Source organism: Entelurus aequoreus, linkage group LG25 (assembly GCF_033978785.1).
Source record: "Entelurus aequoreus isolate RoL-2023_Sb linkage group LG25, RoL_Eaeq_v1.1, whole genome shotgun sequence".
Lineage (NCBI taxonomy): Eukaryota > Metazoa > Chordata > Actinopteri > Syngnathiformes > Syngnathidae > Entelurus > Entelurus aequoreus.
Genome location: NC_084755.1, coordinates 29,949,906 through 29,970,639, shown reverse-complemented (window position 1 = coordinate 29,970,639; position 20,734 = coordinate 29,949,906). Strand labels below are relative to the sequence as shown.

Below are 20,734 nucleotides of genomic sequence, written 5' to 3'. Positions count from 1 at the left end.
TATATATATATATATATATATATATATATATATATATATATGTATGTATGTATATATATATGTGTATATATATATATGTGTGTATATATATATGTGTGTATATATATGTATGTATGTATATATACATGTATATACTGTATATGTATATGTTTATATGTATATGTCTAAATATGTATATATATTAATGTATAATTATATATACTGTATATATATTTATGTATATATATATATATATATGTGTGCATATGTATATATATGTATATGTATATATGCATATATATGTATATACATATGTATATATATATGTATACTTTATGTATATATATGCATGTATATATGTATATGCATATATATGTATATATATGTATATATGTATGTATATGTATGTATATACTGTATGTATGTATATGTATAAATGTATGTATATATGTATGTATATGTAAGTATATGTACATATGTATGTATACGTATATATGTATATATATGTGTATGTATATATGTATTTTTGTATATATGTATATATATATATATGTATGTATGTATATGTACACTACCGTACAAAAGTTTGGGGTCACCCCAACAATTTTGTGGAATAGCTTTCATTTCTAAGAACAAGAATAGACTGTCGAGTTTCAGATGAAAGTTCTCTTTTTCTGGCCATTTTGAGCGTTTAATTGACCCCACAAATGTGATGCTCCAGAAACTCAATCTGCTCAAAGGATGGTCAGTTTTGTAGCTTCTGTAACGAGCTAAACTGTTTTCAGATGTGTGAACATGATTGCACAAGGGTTTTCTAATCATCAATTAGCCTTCTGAGCCAATGAGCGAACACATTATACCATTAGAACACTGGAGGGATAGTTGCTGGAAATTGGCCTCTATACACCTATGTTTGGCACTCAGCAACAAAGGGTTGGAGTTGGGGGTTAAATCACCAAAATGATTCCCGGGCGCGGCGCCGCTGCTGCCCACTGCTCCCCAAGGGGATGGGACAAATGCAGAGGACAAATTTCACCACATCTAGTGTGTGTGTGACAATCATTGGTACTTTAATCTTAATCTTTAATGTACATATTGCACCAAAAACCAAATATTTGCAGCTAGAATAGTCATTTACCACATTAGCAATGTATAGAGTGTATTTCTTTAAAGTTAAGACTAGTTTAAAGTTATCTTCATTGAAAAGTACAGTGCTTTTCCTTCAAAAATAAGGACATTTCAATGTGACCCCAAACTTTTGAATGGTAGTGTATGTATGTATATACTGTATGTATGTATGTATGTATGTATATATATATATATATATATATATATATATATATATATATATATATATATATATATATATATATATATATATATATATATATATATATATATATATATATATATATATATGTGTATGTATATATGTATGTATATGTACATATGTATGTATACGTATATATGTATATATATGTGTATGTATACATGTATTTTTGTATATATGTATATATATATATATATGTATGTATGTATATACAGTATGTATGTATGTATGTATATATGTATGTACAAACCCTGTTTCCATATGAGTTGGGAAATTGTGTTAGATGTAAATATAAACAGAATACAATGATTTGCCAATCATTTTCAACCCATATTCAGTTGAATATGCTACAAAGACAACATATTTGATGTTCAAACTGATAAACTTTTTTTTTGTGCAAATAATCATTAACTTAGAATTTGATGCCAGCAACATGTACAAAATAAGTTGGGAAAGGTGGCAATAAATACTGATAAAGTTGAGGAATGCTCATCAAACACTTATTTGGAACATCCCACAGGTGAACAGGCAAATTGGGAACAGGTGGGTGCCATGATTGGGTATAAAAGTAGATTCCATGAAATGCTCAGTCATTCACAAACAAGGATGGGGCGAGGGTCACCACTTTGTCAATAAATGCGTGAGCAAATTGTTGAACAGTTTAAGAAAAACCTTTCTCAACCAGCTATTGCAAGGAATTTAGGGATTTCACCATCTACGCTCCGTAATATCATCAAAGGGTTCAGAGAATCTGGAGAAATCACTGCACGTAAGCAGCTAAGCCCGTGACCTTCGATCCCTCAGGCTGTACTGCATCAACAAGCGACATCAGTGTGTAAAGGATATCACCACATGGGCTCAGGAACACTTCAGAAACCCACTGTCAGTAACTACAGTTGGTCGCTACATCTGTAAGTGCAAGTTAAAACTCTCCTATTCAAGGCGAAAACCGTTTTTCAACAACACCCAGAAACGCCGTCGGTTTCGCTGGGCCTGAGTTCATCTAAGATGGACTGATACAAAGTGGAAAAGTGTTCTGTGGTCTGACGAGTCCACATTTCAAATAGTTTTTGGAAATATTCGACATCGTGTCATCCGGACCAAAGGGGAAGCGAAACATCCAGACTGTTATCGACGCAAAGTTCAAAAGCCAGCATCTGTGATGGTATGGGGGTGCATTAGTGCCCAAGGCATGGGTAACTTACACATCTGTGAAGGCACGATTAATGCTGAAAGGTACATACAGGTTTTGGAACAACATATGCTGCCATCTAAGCGCCGTCTTTTTCATGGACGCCCCTGCTTATTTCAGCAAGACAATGCCAAGCCACATTCAGCACGTGTTACAACAGCGTGGCTTCGTAAAAAAAGAGTGCGGGTACTTTCCTGGCCCGCCTGCAGTCCAGACCTGTCTCCCATCGAAAATGTGTGGCGCATTATGAAGCGTAAAATACGACAGCGGAGAGCCCGAACTGTTGAACGACTGAAGCGCTACATAAAACAAGAATGGGAAAGAATTCCACTTTCAAAGCTTCAACAATTAGTTTCCTCAGTTCCCAATCGTTTATTGAGTGTTGTTAAAAGAAAAGGTGATGTAACACAGTGGTGAACATGCCCTTTCCCAACTACTTTGGCACGTGTTGCAGCCATGAAATTCTAAGTTAATTATTATTTGCAAAAAAAAAATAAAGTTTATGAGTTTGAACATCAAATATCTTGTCTTTGTAGTGCATTCAATTGAATATGGGTTGAAAAGGATTTGCAAATCATTGTATTCCGTTTATATTTACATCTAACACAATTTCCCAACTCATATGGAAACGGGGTTAGTATTACTTAAATGTTATTATACATTTTATATATACACACACATGCACACACTTTTGTTTTACATTATCTTTTATTCATATATTATTCATTACATTAAATCTTTTTAGTGCTGTCAAACCTTTTTTTTTTTTCTTTTTTTTTAATCAGAGTAATGCCACTTTAGAATTTTGATTAATAGAAATAAATTACTTGCTTGCATAATTATTATTTCTGTTTACATCATATTTTACTAATTTATCATCTATTACATTTAACTTCAGTGCTGTCAAATCATTATTAAAAAAAAAATCAATCAGATTCATCCCACTTTGGAATTTTGATTACTAACAGTAAATTACGTGCCTGCATATTTTTTAATTTACATATTAAAAAAAACAATATTCGGACACAAATGCCATTCTATTGTCAGAATGACATACAAGCACATTTTTTTATGTTTCACTTGAATGTACGTCATTTATTTCTATATTTGTATATGCGATCATTTTTGGGGATTAATTGCATGAGTTAACATGTTAACTTTGACAGCCCTACTTCCCTTTTGCATAATACGCAATTTATATGTTCATATCGTATGTCCAGATTTAAAGGATACCCTGTAGATTTGAAAAGGGTGTTTAAGTCATTTGGGATTTTTATTTTAATTTAATTTTACTACTATTTTTAATAAACACTAGACTCGGCATGTAGTTCTGCTTTGATATAATCTATGCATCCGAGACAATGAACTACTGTAGGGGATTTTATCCAACAAATTACATCTGTTAGAATAAAAGGACACAGGCAAATAATAACTGTAACAAAGGTGTAGATACATTTGTTAGAAACAATGACTGTAACCAAGTAATGCATTAATATGACGCAAAAATGCATTTATCATGCAACCTTCTGGATTATTTGATTGGTTATTAACATGCTTACAATTTAGCAGTGCGCTTTCCATGTTACTTCCACCAGGTGATACTAAGTTTCCTTTTTTCACATGTTATACATTATCTAATCGATAATATATAAATTGGTTTATGGAAAGGTTAATACTTCATTATCAATTATTTATGATGATCACCACTCATGTTTATTGTCTGTGGCAGAGTGGTTTATAGAGAGTTAGGGTTAGTGTTAGTCAGCCTGCCATGATTAGTATTGGTAACAAACACACACGCTTGTTGACGGAAGAAGGAAGTATGTTGCAATGAGAACTGAAATCAATGCGCCCAGGTAAGAAGTTCTGGTAAACCATATAATGACCTAAACACGGCAAATACTGTACACAATACAGTGTATATGTTACTACATCATATACATACTTACAGCATTTATATACATTAAAAGAGGTTTTTTAAAGTTATTTTAGTATGCTTTGAAGGCAACATGACTCATTAGCTGCAATGTTAGCTGCCTCTGGAATGTGTCTTTTTTTAAGTTTGGATCTTAAAAAAGAGAAAGACAAGTGTTCTTGTCTCTCATAAGGATTTTGAATGATAGGCAAAATTACCAAAACAATACAGTTTCTCTTTACCAGTAAATTAGCAAGAAGATTAATAATAGTTTTGGAAAATGATATAACCGGAAATCATGCGATATGTTACCTTATATGACAAAAGCCAAATTAGGAGCCTTTGTAACTTGTTTTTTAATGTTTCCATTGTCATTTATACAACAAATAAAATATATTTGTCTTTATCGCAGAAGGCTACAATATGTATCGCAATATAGATTTTAGCTCATATCTCCCATTCCTAGTAGGTAGGCAAGTACCCAACAACCAACGTGAAACCAACTTCACCGTGGTCACTCTTCAAAGTAAATGATGTACAGTACATTATTACATTACATTAATAAATTACTGTAGTTGTTTGTAGTACAGTACATTCTACTGTATTGTTTTTCATACTATGTATTGTCTTAAGTTTTGTCTTTCTTTTTTGTAGTGTTTTTTGGGGACTTGCACCGATTAAATGGGTTTCAAATAATTTCAATGGACGACGTTGATTTGAGATACAAATGTTTTGAGTTACGACCTCGGATGTAAGTTGAGGTACCGCTGTCTAACTAATGATGACCTCAAAACCCTCTCTTCACATTAGGCTTAAGGAAGTTGTTTTGTTTGGACATTACTGGGTTAAAATAGGAACAAACACACCAAAAACACTTGCTTCACATTCATCAGGAGGGAGGAGACATGAATAAACCCAGGGTTGTTCAAGAAAACCTGCCACCATTGACAGATTACTCGATTACTAAAATAAAGCAATAGCTGCAGCTTTAATGTCAACACAGCATATCCCTCCCAAGAACATCACCCAGACCGGGGATCGGCAACACGCAAAAATGTATGAAAATCAAAAAGAATGGAGGAAAAAATATATTTTTTGTTTTAATATGGATTCTGTAGGAGGACAACCATGACACAAACCTTCCTAGTTGTTAGAAATCCCATGTTTATATTAAACATGCTTCACTGAGGAGAGTATTTGGTGAGTGACGTTTTGTCCTACTAATTTCGGCCGTCCTTGAAATCATCGTGGTTTGTTTACATGTACAACTTTCTCCGATGCTGCCATAGAAATACGTGGTTTATACTACTCCTTTTTTGTCTCATTTTGTCCACCAAACATTTTTTGCTGTGCTTGAACGCACAAACATGAGCTTTGTTGATGTTATTGACTTGTTAGAGGGCTAATCAGGCATTATTGGTCAGTGCATGACTGCAAGCTAATCGATGCTAACATGCTATTTAGGCCAGCTGTATGTACATATTGCATCATTATGCCTCGTTTGTAGGTATATTTGCGCTTATTTAATTTTGTTTACTTATGTCCTCTTTGTATTTAATTTATATTTGCATGTCTCATGACACATTATCTGTATGTAATATTGGCTGCATTTCTGATAGTTGTTTGTGTGCCGTGTTGTTCCAGACCACAGCAAACGTTACCCAGCTTGCAAAGATTGTAATGAATCCAAAAAAAGAAGACAGCCTGCTGTTTCCTTTAACTTGGACACCGACATCTATTATATCTTTGGCCATTTGTAAGCCAGTAATTTCCAGGAGTTATCTCACCCTCTGAGAAGCCTGTTTTACTAATGTTTTACAAAGTTGTGAACATTTGTAGAATAAATATTATATTTCAAGATTTGCATCAGCCTGTGACAAATAGCCATTTTGATAGTAGGCTATTATATCTAATTTAGACACTTACATCATGTGTTGCCTTCATTATAACACTTACATAAGGCTTTTAATTTTTTGCGGCTCCAGACAGTTTTTTTTGTTGTATTTTTGGTCCAATATGGCTATTTCAACATTTTGGGTTGCCAACCCTGACCCTGACGGTAGACGGATGAAGCAAAGGCCACGTCCATTTGGTACTCACCTTTTCAGGAAGCTTCCTCCGGCAGCCAACCATGTTTCCTTCCTGTGTACAGCAGGCAGATTACTACCACACTCTTGGGCTGCAGCAAAAAGGGAGATGAAGTGACTGTTATGGGTAAATAATGTCATTGTTTGTGTTGAGTTAGTATAATTTATTGTAAAATAAGTTCATATAAGTAGCAACAACAAAATTCTCCATAATTGTTAAGGTAAAACTAAATGGAAGTGTATGGGCTCAGAGTGAAGACACCTTACTAATGGCTGGTTATGACAGGAACTGGTAAAAAACATTAACCCCTTGGGATGAACTTGCAGGGTTCCACAAGGCTCGGTATTGGGACCTAAGTTATTTATACTTTATTTAAATGATATTTGTTCAGTATCTAATAAATTGAAATGTATTATGTTTGCAGATGATACAAATGTATATTGTTCAGGAGAAGACTTGAAGTGTTGAGGACAATAGAAGTTGAGTTGATTCAGCTAAAAAAATGGTTTGATATTAATAAGTTATCAATAAATTATAATAAAACTAAATGTATGGTGTTTAGTGGTGCAAAGACAAATTGTGAAGCAAAATTTAAATTAAATCAAGTGGAAATTGATAGAGTATATGAAACTAAATTCAAAAGATTCATATATCACAAGACATATATCATATTTACAAGACATATCTAATAATATTTTTGATGCACACACCTACATGAAACAAAACACATTTATAAATTGTGTAGTAAACCTTTGATCTCCAATTAGTTGTTGAAAAAAAGTAGAGCCTCCCCAGTTGGAGAAGTACTTCATCAAAGAGGGTGTCTCTGACTTGAAAGAGGTCTTTGTAACGGACATGTCAAAATCAAATAAAAGTCCGCATTTCAAGAGCAATCCAGTCAGAACTCAGTTGGGATCCAAATCGAGCAGAAGCTTTAATTCAACATCGTCACTTCTTCAACTATGACCACTTTTGCATGCATCAGGTAAGACAAGTTTTAACGTTACTCTTGATTCAACCATGCCCAATTGTAAGTGTTTTAAGTGGAAAGAAAACTTAATTTACACGCTATTTCTACTTCACTTGATGAAGTTAAACTTTGAAACTTTAAACAGGAATTGAATTGATTAACGTGGACCCCGACTTAAACAAGTTGAAAAACTTATTGGGGTGTTACCATTTAGGGGTCAATTGTACGGAATATGTACTGTACTGTGCTATCTGCTAATAAATGTTTCAATCAATAAAAATAAAAAAACAGGTACAACTTACTTGATTGATGCCTTAAGAATCAGGTGTGTACTAATGTAAAAATACAAAGTACGATTGGAACCTTCCAAATTTATCTTTAAGATAAGTTTTTTCTACATGGTGACCATAACAAACATATTATTCGACACCGTCGAATTTTGTGCAACAATGTTATTGTTGTCGCTAAGTTTACAAACCTTAAAACTAGCATTTGAAGCTAACGCATCATGCTAGCGTGATAGCTGCTTTAACTCGAGTCGGTATTCGAACTTAACGGAGGTTAAGACACGGATTTTTGTTGTAATTGAGCAAGCGTTATGATATAAAGCATTAACATTAATTCAGTGGTAAAATAACTACATAACCTGTTGTCGTTGACAGGCGGGGGGAGAGCTCCATCTTGTGTGCGTTGTTGTTGTGGTGGTGATGGCTAGATCGATCCAAGTGTCTACAGTGTCAATATCAGCCGGAGTACGATCAGTATCGGATTGAAACTAGCGTAAAAGGATCGATATTTTTTTTAGTACTTTTTAATGTCTATTTTTACACATACATTACATATATATGTGCAGTTTTGTGTTGTATTTGCATAATAGCGATTAGAGATGTCCGATAATGTCTGCCTGCCGATATTATCGGACAATAACTGCGTTAAAATGTAATGTCGGAAATCATCGGTATCGGTTTTTTATTATCAGTACCGTTTTTTGTTTTTTTTTTAATGTATTTTATTAAATCAACATAAAAAACACAAGTTACACTTACAATTAGTGCACCAAACCCAAAAACCGCCCTCCCCCGTTTACACAAAAGGGTTGTTTCTTTCTGTTATTAATATTCTGGTTTCTACATTATATATCAATATATATCAATACAGTCTGCAAGGGATACAGTCCGTAAGCACACATGATTGTGCGTGCTGCTGGTCCACTAATAGTACTAACCTTTAACAGTTAATTTTACTCATTTTCATTAATTACTAATTTCTATGTAACTGTTTTTATATTGTTTTACTTTCTTTTTTATTCAAGAAAATGTTTTTAATATATTTATCTTATTTTATTTTATTACAATTTTTAAAAGTACCTTATCTTCCCCATACCTGGTTGTCCAAATTAGGCATAATGTGTTAATTCCACGACTGTATATATTGGTTGATATCGGTATCGGTAATTAAAGAGTTGGACAATAGCGGAATATCGGCAAAAAGCCATTATCGGACATCCCTAATAGCGATATAATATATTGCACTGGTATTGGTGTTATTTTGCATTGTAAGGGTATGTAATAAAAAGGCTATAATCAAATTGTACTGTATTGTTGTGTATAGGGATGTCCGATAATGGCTTTTTTGCCGATATCCGATATTGTCCAACTCTTAATTACCGATATCAACCAATACCGATATATACAGTCGTGGAATTAACACATTATTATGCCTAATTTATAGTCCTTTTTAAAATAAAATAAAAAAAATAAAATAAGATATATAAATTTAAAACATTTTCTTGAATAAATAAGAAAGCAAAACAATATAAAAACAGTTACATAGAAACTAGTAATTAATGAAAATGAGTCAAATTAACTGTTAAAGGTTAGTACTATTAGTGGACCAGCAGCACGCACAATCATGTGTGCTTACGGACTGTATCCCTTGCAGACTGTATTGATATATATTGATATGTAATGTAGGAACCACAATATTAATAACAGAAAGAAACAAACCTTTTGTGGGGGAGGGAGGTTTTTTGGGTTGGTGCACTAATTTTAAGTGTATCTTGTGTTTTTTATGTTGATTTAATTAAAAAAAAAAACCAAAAACCCGATACAGATAAAAAAAAATGATACCGATAATTTCCGATATTACATTTTAAAGCATTTATCGGACATCTCTAGTTGTGTATTTATATATTGTTAATTGTACACAAATACATTTGTTGATTAAAACAAGTGTTTTATTCTAATTATTTAGTCACAACATATTTCAATATTGAACATTTTCAAGTAGAAATAATTGGTCCTGTACATTGTGGCGTGGTATCGGTCCTGCAATCATTTTCATCTCAGGGAGAAGCTTTGTCAGCAACATCTAAAGTCTCTTCTCGTTTTCTTTCCTATAGGGTTCCTTTCAAGGATGACATTCGTGAGGTAAATAGTGTGCTCACTGCTTATTCCAACACATCTCTTCTCTATGCAGTACAGAACTAACCCGTATCGTCTTTGTGTGTGCAGAAGATGCTTATGAGGCAGTTTGTGCTCATGAAGAAGAAGAATGAAGTTCCCAGGCATATCTCGGTGCATCACATGAAGCAATGGCGCCTGGCTAAGACAAACTTCCACACAAAGTGAGTAGGAGGTAGTCCTGGTATAAACATGTCTGAAAAGGAGAGAATACATATGTGTATATTTGTTTTAAAGGTTCCAGATGATGGGGATGAGGAACATCCATCTTGAATTGGTGATTATAGAATACGTGTAAGAGTACATGAAACTAAAGATTGCTAAATAGTGATTGGTTGATGTGTGCAGGGCTGGATCAGAGCAGCGTTCCTCTCTCTGACCCAACTGGAGAAAGAAGTGTGTGAGGAACTTGATAAAGAGATAAGGCTTTCACAGCTGCTCGGGAGGAGGGTAAGGACAGGTTTTTTTCTGCCCTTGCTGTATGTTCTGGAACAATTCACTCACTTCTTTGTCTCTCCTTTAAAAAGGTCACACTGGACGGTCTCCAAATGTTCCTGGCAGTAGTGTGTCCCAAAACGGAGCAAGAAGTGGAGAGCTTCCTCCGGTATCTGCTTGACGAGCTGCAGAGGATGTTGAGCAGCTCCAACATCAGCTGGATCCAGGAAGTGACGCTGCTCACAGAGCTCCGACGCCGAAGCTTCCACCTGGTGAGAGAGGTGGTGGATCATGCCGTCAGGGTTTTCCTGACACCCGCTGTTCGGGACTCCAGTGCGGAGTCTTTGAGGAGAAGGGCTGAGACGGCCAGCTTGGGCGTCGGCAGAATGCTGGAAGACGCTCTGACTTCTTGCTCCTGCCTAAGCCAGCATATTGATGAAGACCGTCTCCTCCACATCTGCTCGTCGGTGGCCTGGCGAACGGTGGAAAGCCTTTTTAGAAGTTTTGTCCGGCACTCTGAAAGCTTTCCCCTGCTGGACTTTGACCGAAGCACTTTCACTTCACGAGAGCGCATCCTAAGGGCTGTGGAGGACATGAACTACATCGCAACCTTCATGAACTTCTAGGTGAGTAGTGTCCCTTCTTCTAATGTCAAGTTCCTTTTGTTGCAGCATATCAATGACATATTGTCTTTTATGTAGATGATGCAGTTTGTGCTCATGAAGCATCCCTCCATCCATCTCATCCTTCCATTCTTACATCACAGGATATGACATCATCAAAATAATCTTAATTCTATTGACTGTTTTAGACATTCCTTCCCAAAAACTCTCTTTATATAATGTATATATTTTTGCATTTGGTGGTGAATAAATTATTTAAAACAACAAAAAAGGTTTGCTCAGTCACATTCATGTTGGTCTTGTAATCATTCAGGCCATGAAGAAGTCAAAACTGCTGGCTGACTGGCGTCCGGAAAGACTGCAATGCTTAACCTCTTTAGAAAAGTCTGTCCCGTAGTGCTGGAGAGGAAAAAAAACAACAACTAGACACACCAAAAATAAAACCGTCTTAGATAATTAATCCTGAGAGAAGAAATGAAGGAGTGTGACTACTGTATAAATAGATATGGCAAACTATCACAACATTTAAACCGTACAATATAATAATCCATCTGCTTTTGTCCAGTAGTTTAGTTTTCCTGCTGTAATACATTCAGGGGCGTAGCACCAAATTCAAGACTCTGGAAAGGCCCCCCATGCCACCTTAAAGCCGAAATTACCACACACACACACACACACACACAGGGTTGTCTCGATACCAATATTTTGGTACCGGTACCAACATGTAATTCGATACTTTTCTAAATATAGGGTACTACAAAAAATTCCATTGTCTGTATTTTTTTTTTAAATCTGAGGGTACATTAAACATATGTTTCTAATTGCAATTTTGTCCTTAAATCAAATAGTGAACACATGCGACAACTATTCTTTAAGTAGTAAGTAAACAAACAAAGGCTCCTAATTTAGCTGCTGACGTACACAGTAACATATTGTGTCATTTATGATTGTATTATTTTGTCAAAATTATGAAGGACAAGTGGTAGAAAATGAATTATTAATCTACTTGTTCATTTACGGTTAATATCTGCTTACTTTCTCTTTTAACATGTTTTATCTACACTTTTGTTAAAATGTAATAATCACTTATTCTTCTGTTATTTGGATGCTTTACATTAGTTTTGGATGATACCACAAATTTGGGTATAGATCCGATACCAAGTAGTTACAGGATCATACAATGGTCATAATATAGGGATGTATTTCCTGAGTTTATAAACATAATATAAATTTTAAAAAAACAAAAAAACGTTTTGTGATGCTAAAAAATATCGATGTAATCATAGTAGTATCGACTAGATACGCTCCTGTACTTGGTATCATTACAGTGGATGTCAGGTGTAGATCCACCCGTGGCGTTTGTTTACATTGTGACGGGGGTGAGCTATTGTATCCTCCTACGATGTGTAGTGAAGCATGTTTAGCTATTCCTCGTCCTGCAGGGATGATACTTGTAAGAAACTTACTTTATTTGTCGCCATGGAGATGAGGATTAGTGATTTAGAAGTAGCTAAAACACTGCCTGACAGGAAGTTCACGACGTTTGGACACCAAAACCAAATATGCCTTACAGTTATCATAGTTATGCATTCCAAAACTTTTGGAATGCATAACTAGCTGGCCATTTCTTAAAGCACCTCTTCCTGAGTACTTTTTAGAGGCGGTATAGTACCGAATATGATTCATTAGTATACCGGTACTAGTACTGGTATACCGTACAACCTTAGTGTCCATAATATGAATTTAAAATAATTATAACCCCTCATTATTCCCTTGAATATGAATATATCACATTTTCTTATACTTGAAGACTAGATATCAGAGCAGGACGATATGGGAAAAATGTATATTAATTTTAAATTTATTTTATATTACTTCAGTTGATATGTCACACGATATTAATTACATTTTGTCTTGACTAAATGTAACATTGCTAATAAGTGAGATGTGTAGACATCTGATGGTCATTTTTGACTGAAATATTTATCTTTTATAGAGGTTGAACATGATAGATGTATGAGGAACATTATACAAACATTTCAAATCAATAAAACAACAGGTTTCATGTATAGTATCTTACTGTATATTATTTAGAAACACTGCCAATATTAGCTTATGAATGTTATTTTTACGTCTGTTAAGGTCATTAATATTATTATAGTAATTAAACAGAAAACATATTTCTGATGTTTTTTAAAAATACAGTGTATACAAATAATGCTAAATGTGTGATGGTAAGGTTATATGTGTTCATGTAAATATATTCCTTAACTAAAAATAAGTCAACAGTTTTGTGTTTATTACCACAAATGTACTTTGAATTAAAAAAAATATATATTAGTTTAAAATAATTACAATCTATTGAGACGCTTTTAGGTATTTTTGCTATTGTGAGAAACATGTGTTCTTTGGCAAATTTAAGGCTAACTGCAATATTCTACCTGTTTGTTTTAATTAAATAATTTATTCCAAGAACTATAGTAAGAGCAATTAATGTTTGAAATCCTGTTAAGGCGTTATAATTGTTTAATTGGCTTAAACTGAGCTTAAATGAGCTTTAACTGGCAACAATTGAGCTTTAGGAAATGAGCTAGCTTACCTGCCGACACCGCCATTATTGAAAAGGCGAAATGTCTGCGCATGCGCATACATAACAACTTCCTCCCATGCACATTCTGTTTGAAAATTTTAATAAAACTGTCACAAAAATAACAACACAAAAGTAATCAAAGTGTTTGGATGAAAGAAAAATAATTTTCCAATAATGGAGCATTTCTGTTATTATGAAACGCAAGCTACGGCAATTCCCAAGATGCATTGCGTGTTGGTCACGTGGGCTGTCACTAGTACGAAAACTAGAATTAAAAAGGGCAGTTTCAAATTTGAATAATGAAAAATGCGGCTGAATAAAAGTTGACATTTTTAAAGTGTAATTTTCGACTACTCAAGGTTTGTTTTTATTCAGTCATTGGTGGAGCATAATATTGTTTTTAATATTGTTTTTAACATGGCTGTGCAGCACTTTGGAAACATTCTTGTTGTGTAAATGTGCTATATAAATAAAGTGGATTGGATTGGATTGATTATTGTAGAGACTTTCGCGAACCAGTTATTAAAAAAAGTCAAATAGTTTGGGGAATCTGCCTGGAGTAGGGAATTAAGCGTCAGATTTTTTTGGGCGCATGCGCAAACGGCTGGGGCAGATACGGCCGCTTCCAAACCACTCCACAATGTTTCAGAACATTTTTTTATAGAAAGTCTAAAACTTTTGTTATTAGTACAAAAACGTCCGTCTATAGCAGAGGACACAAATGCAGGAGCTTAAAAAAAAAGCTAAAAAGCAAAAAAAAAAAAAAAAACATCCGTCCAGCTATCCATTTTCATCTTATAAGTAGACGCAGCATTGGCTGCTGTGACGCGAGAAATTCGGCCGCCATCTTGAAGTGGTGATGAGGAGCCGGCGAGCAGCCTAAACTGACAGTTGACAGGTAGAAAACAAAGATGCCGGGCTGGTGTTCAGCGTTTTCCTGCTCAAATGAGCGGACTGTTGAAAATAGGAATCGGGGGATTACTTTTCACAAGTAAGATTTAACATTAACGTATTATTGGTTGTATTTTACCATGAATTGATTACGTGGACCCCGACTTAAACAAGTTGAAAAACTTATTCGGGTGTTACCATTTAGTGGTCAATTGTACGGAATATGTACTGAACTGTGCAATTTACTAATAAAAGTTTCAATCAATCAATCAATCAATTTTGTGAAAAGAATATTACCACAGTGTTGAGAAGGAGCAAAGATCTTCAATAGTACTGAAATCGTAGCCGCTAGCAAACAAGAGTATGACCATAATAGAATTGCTTGTCAATTAAATTAATTACATTTAAAAATGTCATACTTGAATAACATAAAGTTGAAATAAATGATGAAGATAAAGATTGTAAAAGCCAACAGGGGTAAAAGTTAGGACCACAGTCCAGATTGTGTAGTGTGGGGGTGGGGGGTAATATATGTTAGCTAACTAGACAATCAGATGGACAGTGGCTATACAGTATTATACAAGTCTAAATTTAGTCTAGCTTTCCAACCCAATCTTTATGTAGGATATATACGCATGTATATATAACCTAATCATATTTTTTCTTGAATTTAAAAATAGCTGACCGTATTTTTCCCTCTTCTCCGGGATTATATTCCCAGTTTTGATCTCGGAAGTCTGGTCACTTATAGCATATAAGAATATTCTATTACTGTTACTGCAAACTATGAATAATAAAACAAGCAAAAACATGTGTCCTTTATCATAGCTACACGTATGACAAAAAACCGCGTGAAAATCAGTGGTATTCAGTGAGGTAAAATGAATTTAATGCGCTGACAGTTCATTGCTCCTGCCAAATGAATTGCACTGAGTGGAGCGGATCACCACTCCAAGATGGCGGCCCCGCGTCTCGTCAGCGACAGTAGGCAGTAGCGCTCGATGCTGCGTACCCTTATAAGATGTCTGGAAGGAAGCCCCAGATACAGCCGCTTCCAAGCCACGCCAAAATGTTTCAGAATTGTTTTTAATAAAAAGCCTAAAACTGTGTTATTAGTACAAAAACGCCTGTCTATAACAGAGGACACAAATGCAGGAGCTTAAAAAAGAAGCTACAAAGCAAAAAACAAACAATATATTTGAAATGAGCTTTAGGGAAAGAGCTAGCTTACCTGCCGACACCGACATTACTGAAGGAAGCCCCACAGCGACATGTCCGCCATTGACTTTGTATTGAAGAAGTTGGCCATAAATTAGTGCATTTTCACTAGTTTTATAGAACCGTAAGTAACTTTCTTAATATTTATCAAATTATTCATATATCACCAGACATATATCATATTCTCTTTGTATATCAATATCAATACATACATCAATACATCAATATGGAATGCACTCCCAACAGGTGTAAAAGAAAGGGCATCTCTATCCTCCTTCAAAACAGCACTAAAAGAACACGTCCAGGCAACTTCAACCCTAAACTAACACCCTCCCTTCCACATCCTACCTCCCCGGATTGTAAATAATCAAATGTATATAATCAAATGTAGATACTTGTTCTTATGCTTTCTTAACTCACTCTGCTCGCTGTACATATCCAAGTCAGACCTACACTGTTTCAATGTCCATTTCTCTGATGATGCAATTGTTGATGACTTTTTGATTGATTGATTGATTGAGACTTTTATTAGTAGATTGCACAGTACAGTACATATTCTGTACAATTGACCACTAAATGGTAACACCCGAATAAGTTTTTAAACTTGTTTAAGTCGGGGTCCACTTAAATTGATTCATGATACAGATATATACTATCATCATAATGCAGTCATCACACAAGATAATCACATTGAATTATTTACATTAGTGTTTTTGATGTGTTTGTTCCTATTTTAACCCAGTAATGTCCAAACAAAACAACTTCCTTAAGCCTAATGTGAAGAGAGGGTTTTGAGGTCATCATTATTTAGACAGCTTTACCTCAACTTACATCCGAGCTCGTAACTCAAAACATTTGTATCTCAAATCAACGTCGTCCATTGAAATTATTTGAAATCCGTTTAATCGGTGCAGGTCCCCAAAAACCACAACAAAAAAGAAAGACAAAACTTAAGACAATACATAGTATGAAAAACAATACAGTAGAATGTACTGTTCTACAAACAACTACAGTATTGTATTAATGTAATGTAGTAATGTACATCATTTACTTTGAAGAGTGACCACGGTGAAGTTGGTTTCACGTTTGTTGTTGGGTATTTGCCTACCTACTAGGAATGGGAGATATGAGCTAAAATCTGTATTGTGATACATATTGTAGCCTTCTGCGATAAAGACAAATATATTTTATTTGGTGTATAAATGACAATGGAAACATTAAAGGCCTACTGAAATGACATCCATCCATCCATTTTCAACCGCTTATTCCCTTCGGGGTCGCGGGGGCCGCTGGAGCCTATCTCAGCTACAATCGGGCGGAAGGCGGGGTACACCCTGGACAAGTCGCCACCTCATCGCAGGGCCAACACAGATAGACAGACAACATTCACACTCACATTCACACACTAGGGCCAATTTAGTGTTGCCAATCAACCTATCCCCAGGTGCATGTCTTTTGGTAGTGGGAGGAAGCCGGAGTACCCGGAGGGAACCCACGCAGTCACGGGGAGAACATGCAAATGACATGTTTTTATTTAAACGGGGATAGCAGATCCATTCTATGTGTCATACTTGATCATTTCGCGATATTGCCATATTTTTGCTGAAAGGATTTTGTAGAGAACGACGACGATAAAGGTCGCAACTTTTGGTCGCTGATAAAAAAAAAGCCTTGCCTATACCGGAAGTAGCGTGACGTCCCCGTTGGAAGGACTTCTCACATTTTCCCATTGTTTACAATGCAGCGAGAGAGATTCGGACCGAGAAAGCGACGATTACCCCACTAATTCGAGCGAGCGTGAAAGATTCGTGGATGAGGAAAGTGAGAGTGAAGGACTACAGTGCAGTGCAGGACGTATCTTTTTTCGCTCTGACCGTAACTTAGGTACAAGTGGTTCATTGGATTCCACACTTTCTCCTTTTTCTATTGTGGATCACGGATTTGTATTTTAAACCACCTCGGATACTATATCCTCTTGAAAATGAGAGTCGAGAACGCGAAATGGACATTCACAGTGACTTTTATCTCCACGACAATTCATCGGCGAAGCTCTTTAGCTACTGAGCTAACGTGATAGCATCGGGCTCAAATGCAGCTAGAAACAAAATAAATAAATCCCTGACTGGAAGGATAGACAGAAGATCAACAATACTATTAAACCATGGACCTGTAACTACACGGTTAATAATTCCCAGTCTGGCGAAGCTTAACAATGCTGTTGCTAACGACGCCATTGAAGCTAACTTAGCAACGGGACCTCACAGAGCTATGATAAAAACATTAGCGCTCCACCTACGCCAGCCAGCCCTCATCTGCTCATCAACACCCGTGCTCACCTGCGTTCCAGCGATCGACCGAAGGACGAAGGACTTCACCTGATCATTCGTGCGGTCGGCGGCTAGCGTCGGCTAGAAGTCTGTAGCTGCCCTCCCTCCCTCCCCCCTCTTTTTATCCCTTCTCTCTGAATGGTGGGGTTTTAAAAAATGGGTGGGGGAAAAAAACAGCTTTTTAAATTTTTTTTTCTTCTTTTTTCTCTCTCGTCTGAGCAGAATGCAGTTAGCACACATGTTATTCTTGTCTGTACGCTTCACATTGTATTACCATTACCCATCTTCTTCAGCTTCTCTATTCAACCGCTAATGTAAGTGAACAAGTTACACCAGCGGGCTCTGGGCTGCGTTGAGGGGGGAGGAATGGGGGGGCCGCAAGCACTCAAAGGGTTAAAATGAGGGAGCGCCAGTGCTGTAGAACTGCTAGTACAGGCAGGTTAGTTTGTAATCCTTGTTTGTGTCTATTTATTCTTTTTTTTATAATCACATTTGGACTTGCTTTTTGATGATTTCTTTCTTTTATTTGTACATTTTTCCCCCCTCGTTGCAGCGCCTAAACCGCCGCACTCAATTAAGCACCTTTTTCGAGTGGCTAACCATGACCCACTTTAAAAAAATAAATAAATAAACAGATAAATAAAAGCACCTTATGAGCAGACCGATTCCCTGGTGTCGAGGCTTAAAGGCTCATTTTAAGCACAAAAATATTAAAAAAGACGTCTCTAAAACTAATTAGCAGCAGTGTGTGCTTAAGTGCAGACTTTTTGGCAAGCGTAAAAGTCCAAAAGCACCACGGAATCGAACCATCAGCAGCAGTATTAAGAAGCACCACAGCGGAGAAGCCATATTGAGGGAGGGACAGTTTGCACAGGTCAGGTCTGGGGAAGAGGGGAGGGGGGGGGGGGGGTCTCCACAGCCAAACCACCAAGAGTGCTTGTGCGCCTCATCCCTTCAAAAGCAGCATCCCATCCTCACACTTCCAAGAGCCCCTGGTGAAATGCATGTGTTAAAGTTTCTTTTCCATAATAAGAATTAAAAAAAAAACAGTTTGAAAAGAGCAACACTTTGTTTAAATAAAAAGGATGTTCTTGACTGTACTTTGTCTTTTGTCTTTGCCTTAAAGTCCCAAATATCAAATATATTGTTTGTTCTATTTGCTTTGTAGCTTCTTCTAGCTTTTTATAAATTGTTTTCCTGAAACATTGTGGAGTGGTTTGGAGGTGGCTGTATCTGCCCCAGCATTTTGCCCCCCAAAAATCTGACACTTAAATTCCTAACTCCAGGCAGATTCCACCAAACTATTTTACTTTTTTTTAACAATTGGTTGGCGAAAGTCTCTACTAATAACCTTGAATAGTCAAAAACGACACTTTAAAAATGTCAACAACTTTTATTCTGCCACATTTTTCATTATTCAAATTTGGAAACTTCCCTTTTTTTAATTCTATCCATCCAAGTCTAGTTTTTAATGAGGGCTAGCCCACGTGACCAACACGCAATGCATCTTGGGAATTGCCGTAGGTTTCGTTTCATAATAACAGAAATGCTCCATTAATCGAAAATTATTTTTCTTTCCTCTAAACACTTTGATTACATTTGCGTTGTTATTTTATGACAGTTTTACTGAAATCATAAAACTGAATGTGTATGGCAGGAAGTTGTTATGTTTGCGCATGCGCAGACATGTCGCTAAAGCTCATTTCAAATATATTGTTTGTTTTTTGCTTTGTAGCTTCTTTTTTAAGCTCCTGCATTTGTGTCCTCTGTTATAGACAGGCGTTTTTGTACTAATAACACAGTTTTAGGCTTTTTATTAAAAACAATTCTGAAACATTTTGGCGTGGCTTGGAAGCGGCTGTATCTGGGGCTTCCTTCCAGACATCTTATGGGTACGCAGCATCGAGCGCTACTGCCTACTGTCGCTGACGAGACGCGAGGCCGCCATCTTGGAGTGGTGATCCGCTCCACTCAGTGCAATTCATTTGGCAGGAGCAATGAACTGTCAGCGCATTTAATTCATTTTACCTCACTGAATACCACTGATTTTCACGCGTTTTTTTGTCATACGTGTAGCTATGATAAAGGACACATGTTTTGGCTTGTTTTATTATTCATAGTTTGCAGTAACAGTAATAGAATATTCTTATATGCTATAAGTGACCAGACGTCCGAGATCAAAACTGGGAATATAATCCCGGAGAAGAGGGAAAAAAACGGTCAGCTATTTTTAAATTCAAGAAACAATATGATTAGGTTATATATACATGCGTATATATCCTACATAAAGATTGGGTTGGAAAGCTAGACTAAATTTAGACTTGTATAATACTGTATAGCCACTGTCCATCTGATTGTCTAGTTAGCTAACATATATTAACCCCCCCACCCCCACACTACACAATCTGGACTGTGGTCCTAATTTTTACCGTCTACTTATAAGATGAAAATGGATAGCTGGATGGATGTTTTTTTTTTTTTTGCTTTGTAGCTTTTTTTTTAAGCTCCTGCATTTGTGTCCTCTGCTATAGACAGACGTTTTTGTACTAATAACAAAAGTTTTAGACTTTTTATAAAAACATGTTCTGAAACATTGTGGAGTGGATTGGAAGCGGCCGTATCTGCCCCAGCCGTTTGCGCATGCGCCCATAAAAATCTGACGCTTAATTCCCTACTCCAGGCAGATTCCCCAAACTATTTGACTTTTTTTAATA

General features: G+C 35.9%; 1 protein-coding gene and 1 long non-coding RNA gene across 2 annotated transcripts in view; one reads left to right on the top strand and one right to left on the bottom strand.

The window, feature by feature from the left end:
- Positions 1-8,192, bottom strand: part of LOC133642645 (uncharacterized) — a 28,130-nt gene extending 19,938 nt beyond the window's left edge. The window contains exons 1-2 of the long non-coding RNA XR_009824561.1: positions 8,121-8,192; positions 6,517-6,595 (exon numbers count right to left, since the gene is read on the bottom strand). This is a non-coding gene — a long non-coding RNA (uncharacterized LOC133642645). The remainder of the gene's footprint in view (positions 1-6,516; positions 6,596-8,120) is intronic.
- LOC133642644 (uncharacterized) lies at positions 7,409-11,253 on the top strand. The gene is made up of 7 exons (XM_062036977.1): positions 7,409-7,489; positions 9,876-9,903; positions 9,988-10,100; positions 10,174-10,213; positions 10,285-10,386; positions 10,464-10,997; positions 11,073-11,253. Exons 1-6 carry the CDS (start codon positions 7,467-7,469, stop codon positions 10,995-10,997), a joined length of 840 nt encoding a protein of 279 aa, XP_061892961.1. The 5' UTR covers positions 7,409-7,466; the 3' UTR covers positions 11,073-11,253.
- Positions 11,254-20,734: the final 9,481 nt, after the last annotated feature.

What these genes read in the sequence shown, in the direction of transcription:
- LOC133642644 (XM_062036977.1), top strand. Translation starts at nt 7,467, where the DNA reads ATGACCACTTTTGCATGCATCAG. An exon ending in TCAAGGATGACATTCGTGAG is followed by an intron (nt 9,904 to 9,987) that starts GTAAATAGTGTG and finishes TTGTGTGTGCAG; the next exon opens with AAGATGCTTATGAGGCAGTT. An exon ending in GGAACATCCATCTTGAATTG is followed by an intron (nt 10,214 to 10,284) that starts GTGATTATAGAA and finishes TGATGTGTGCAG; the next exon opens with GGCTGGATCAGAGCAGCGTT.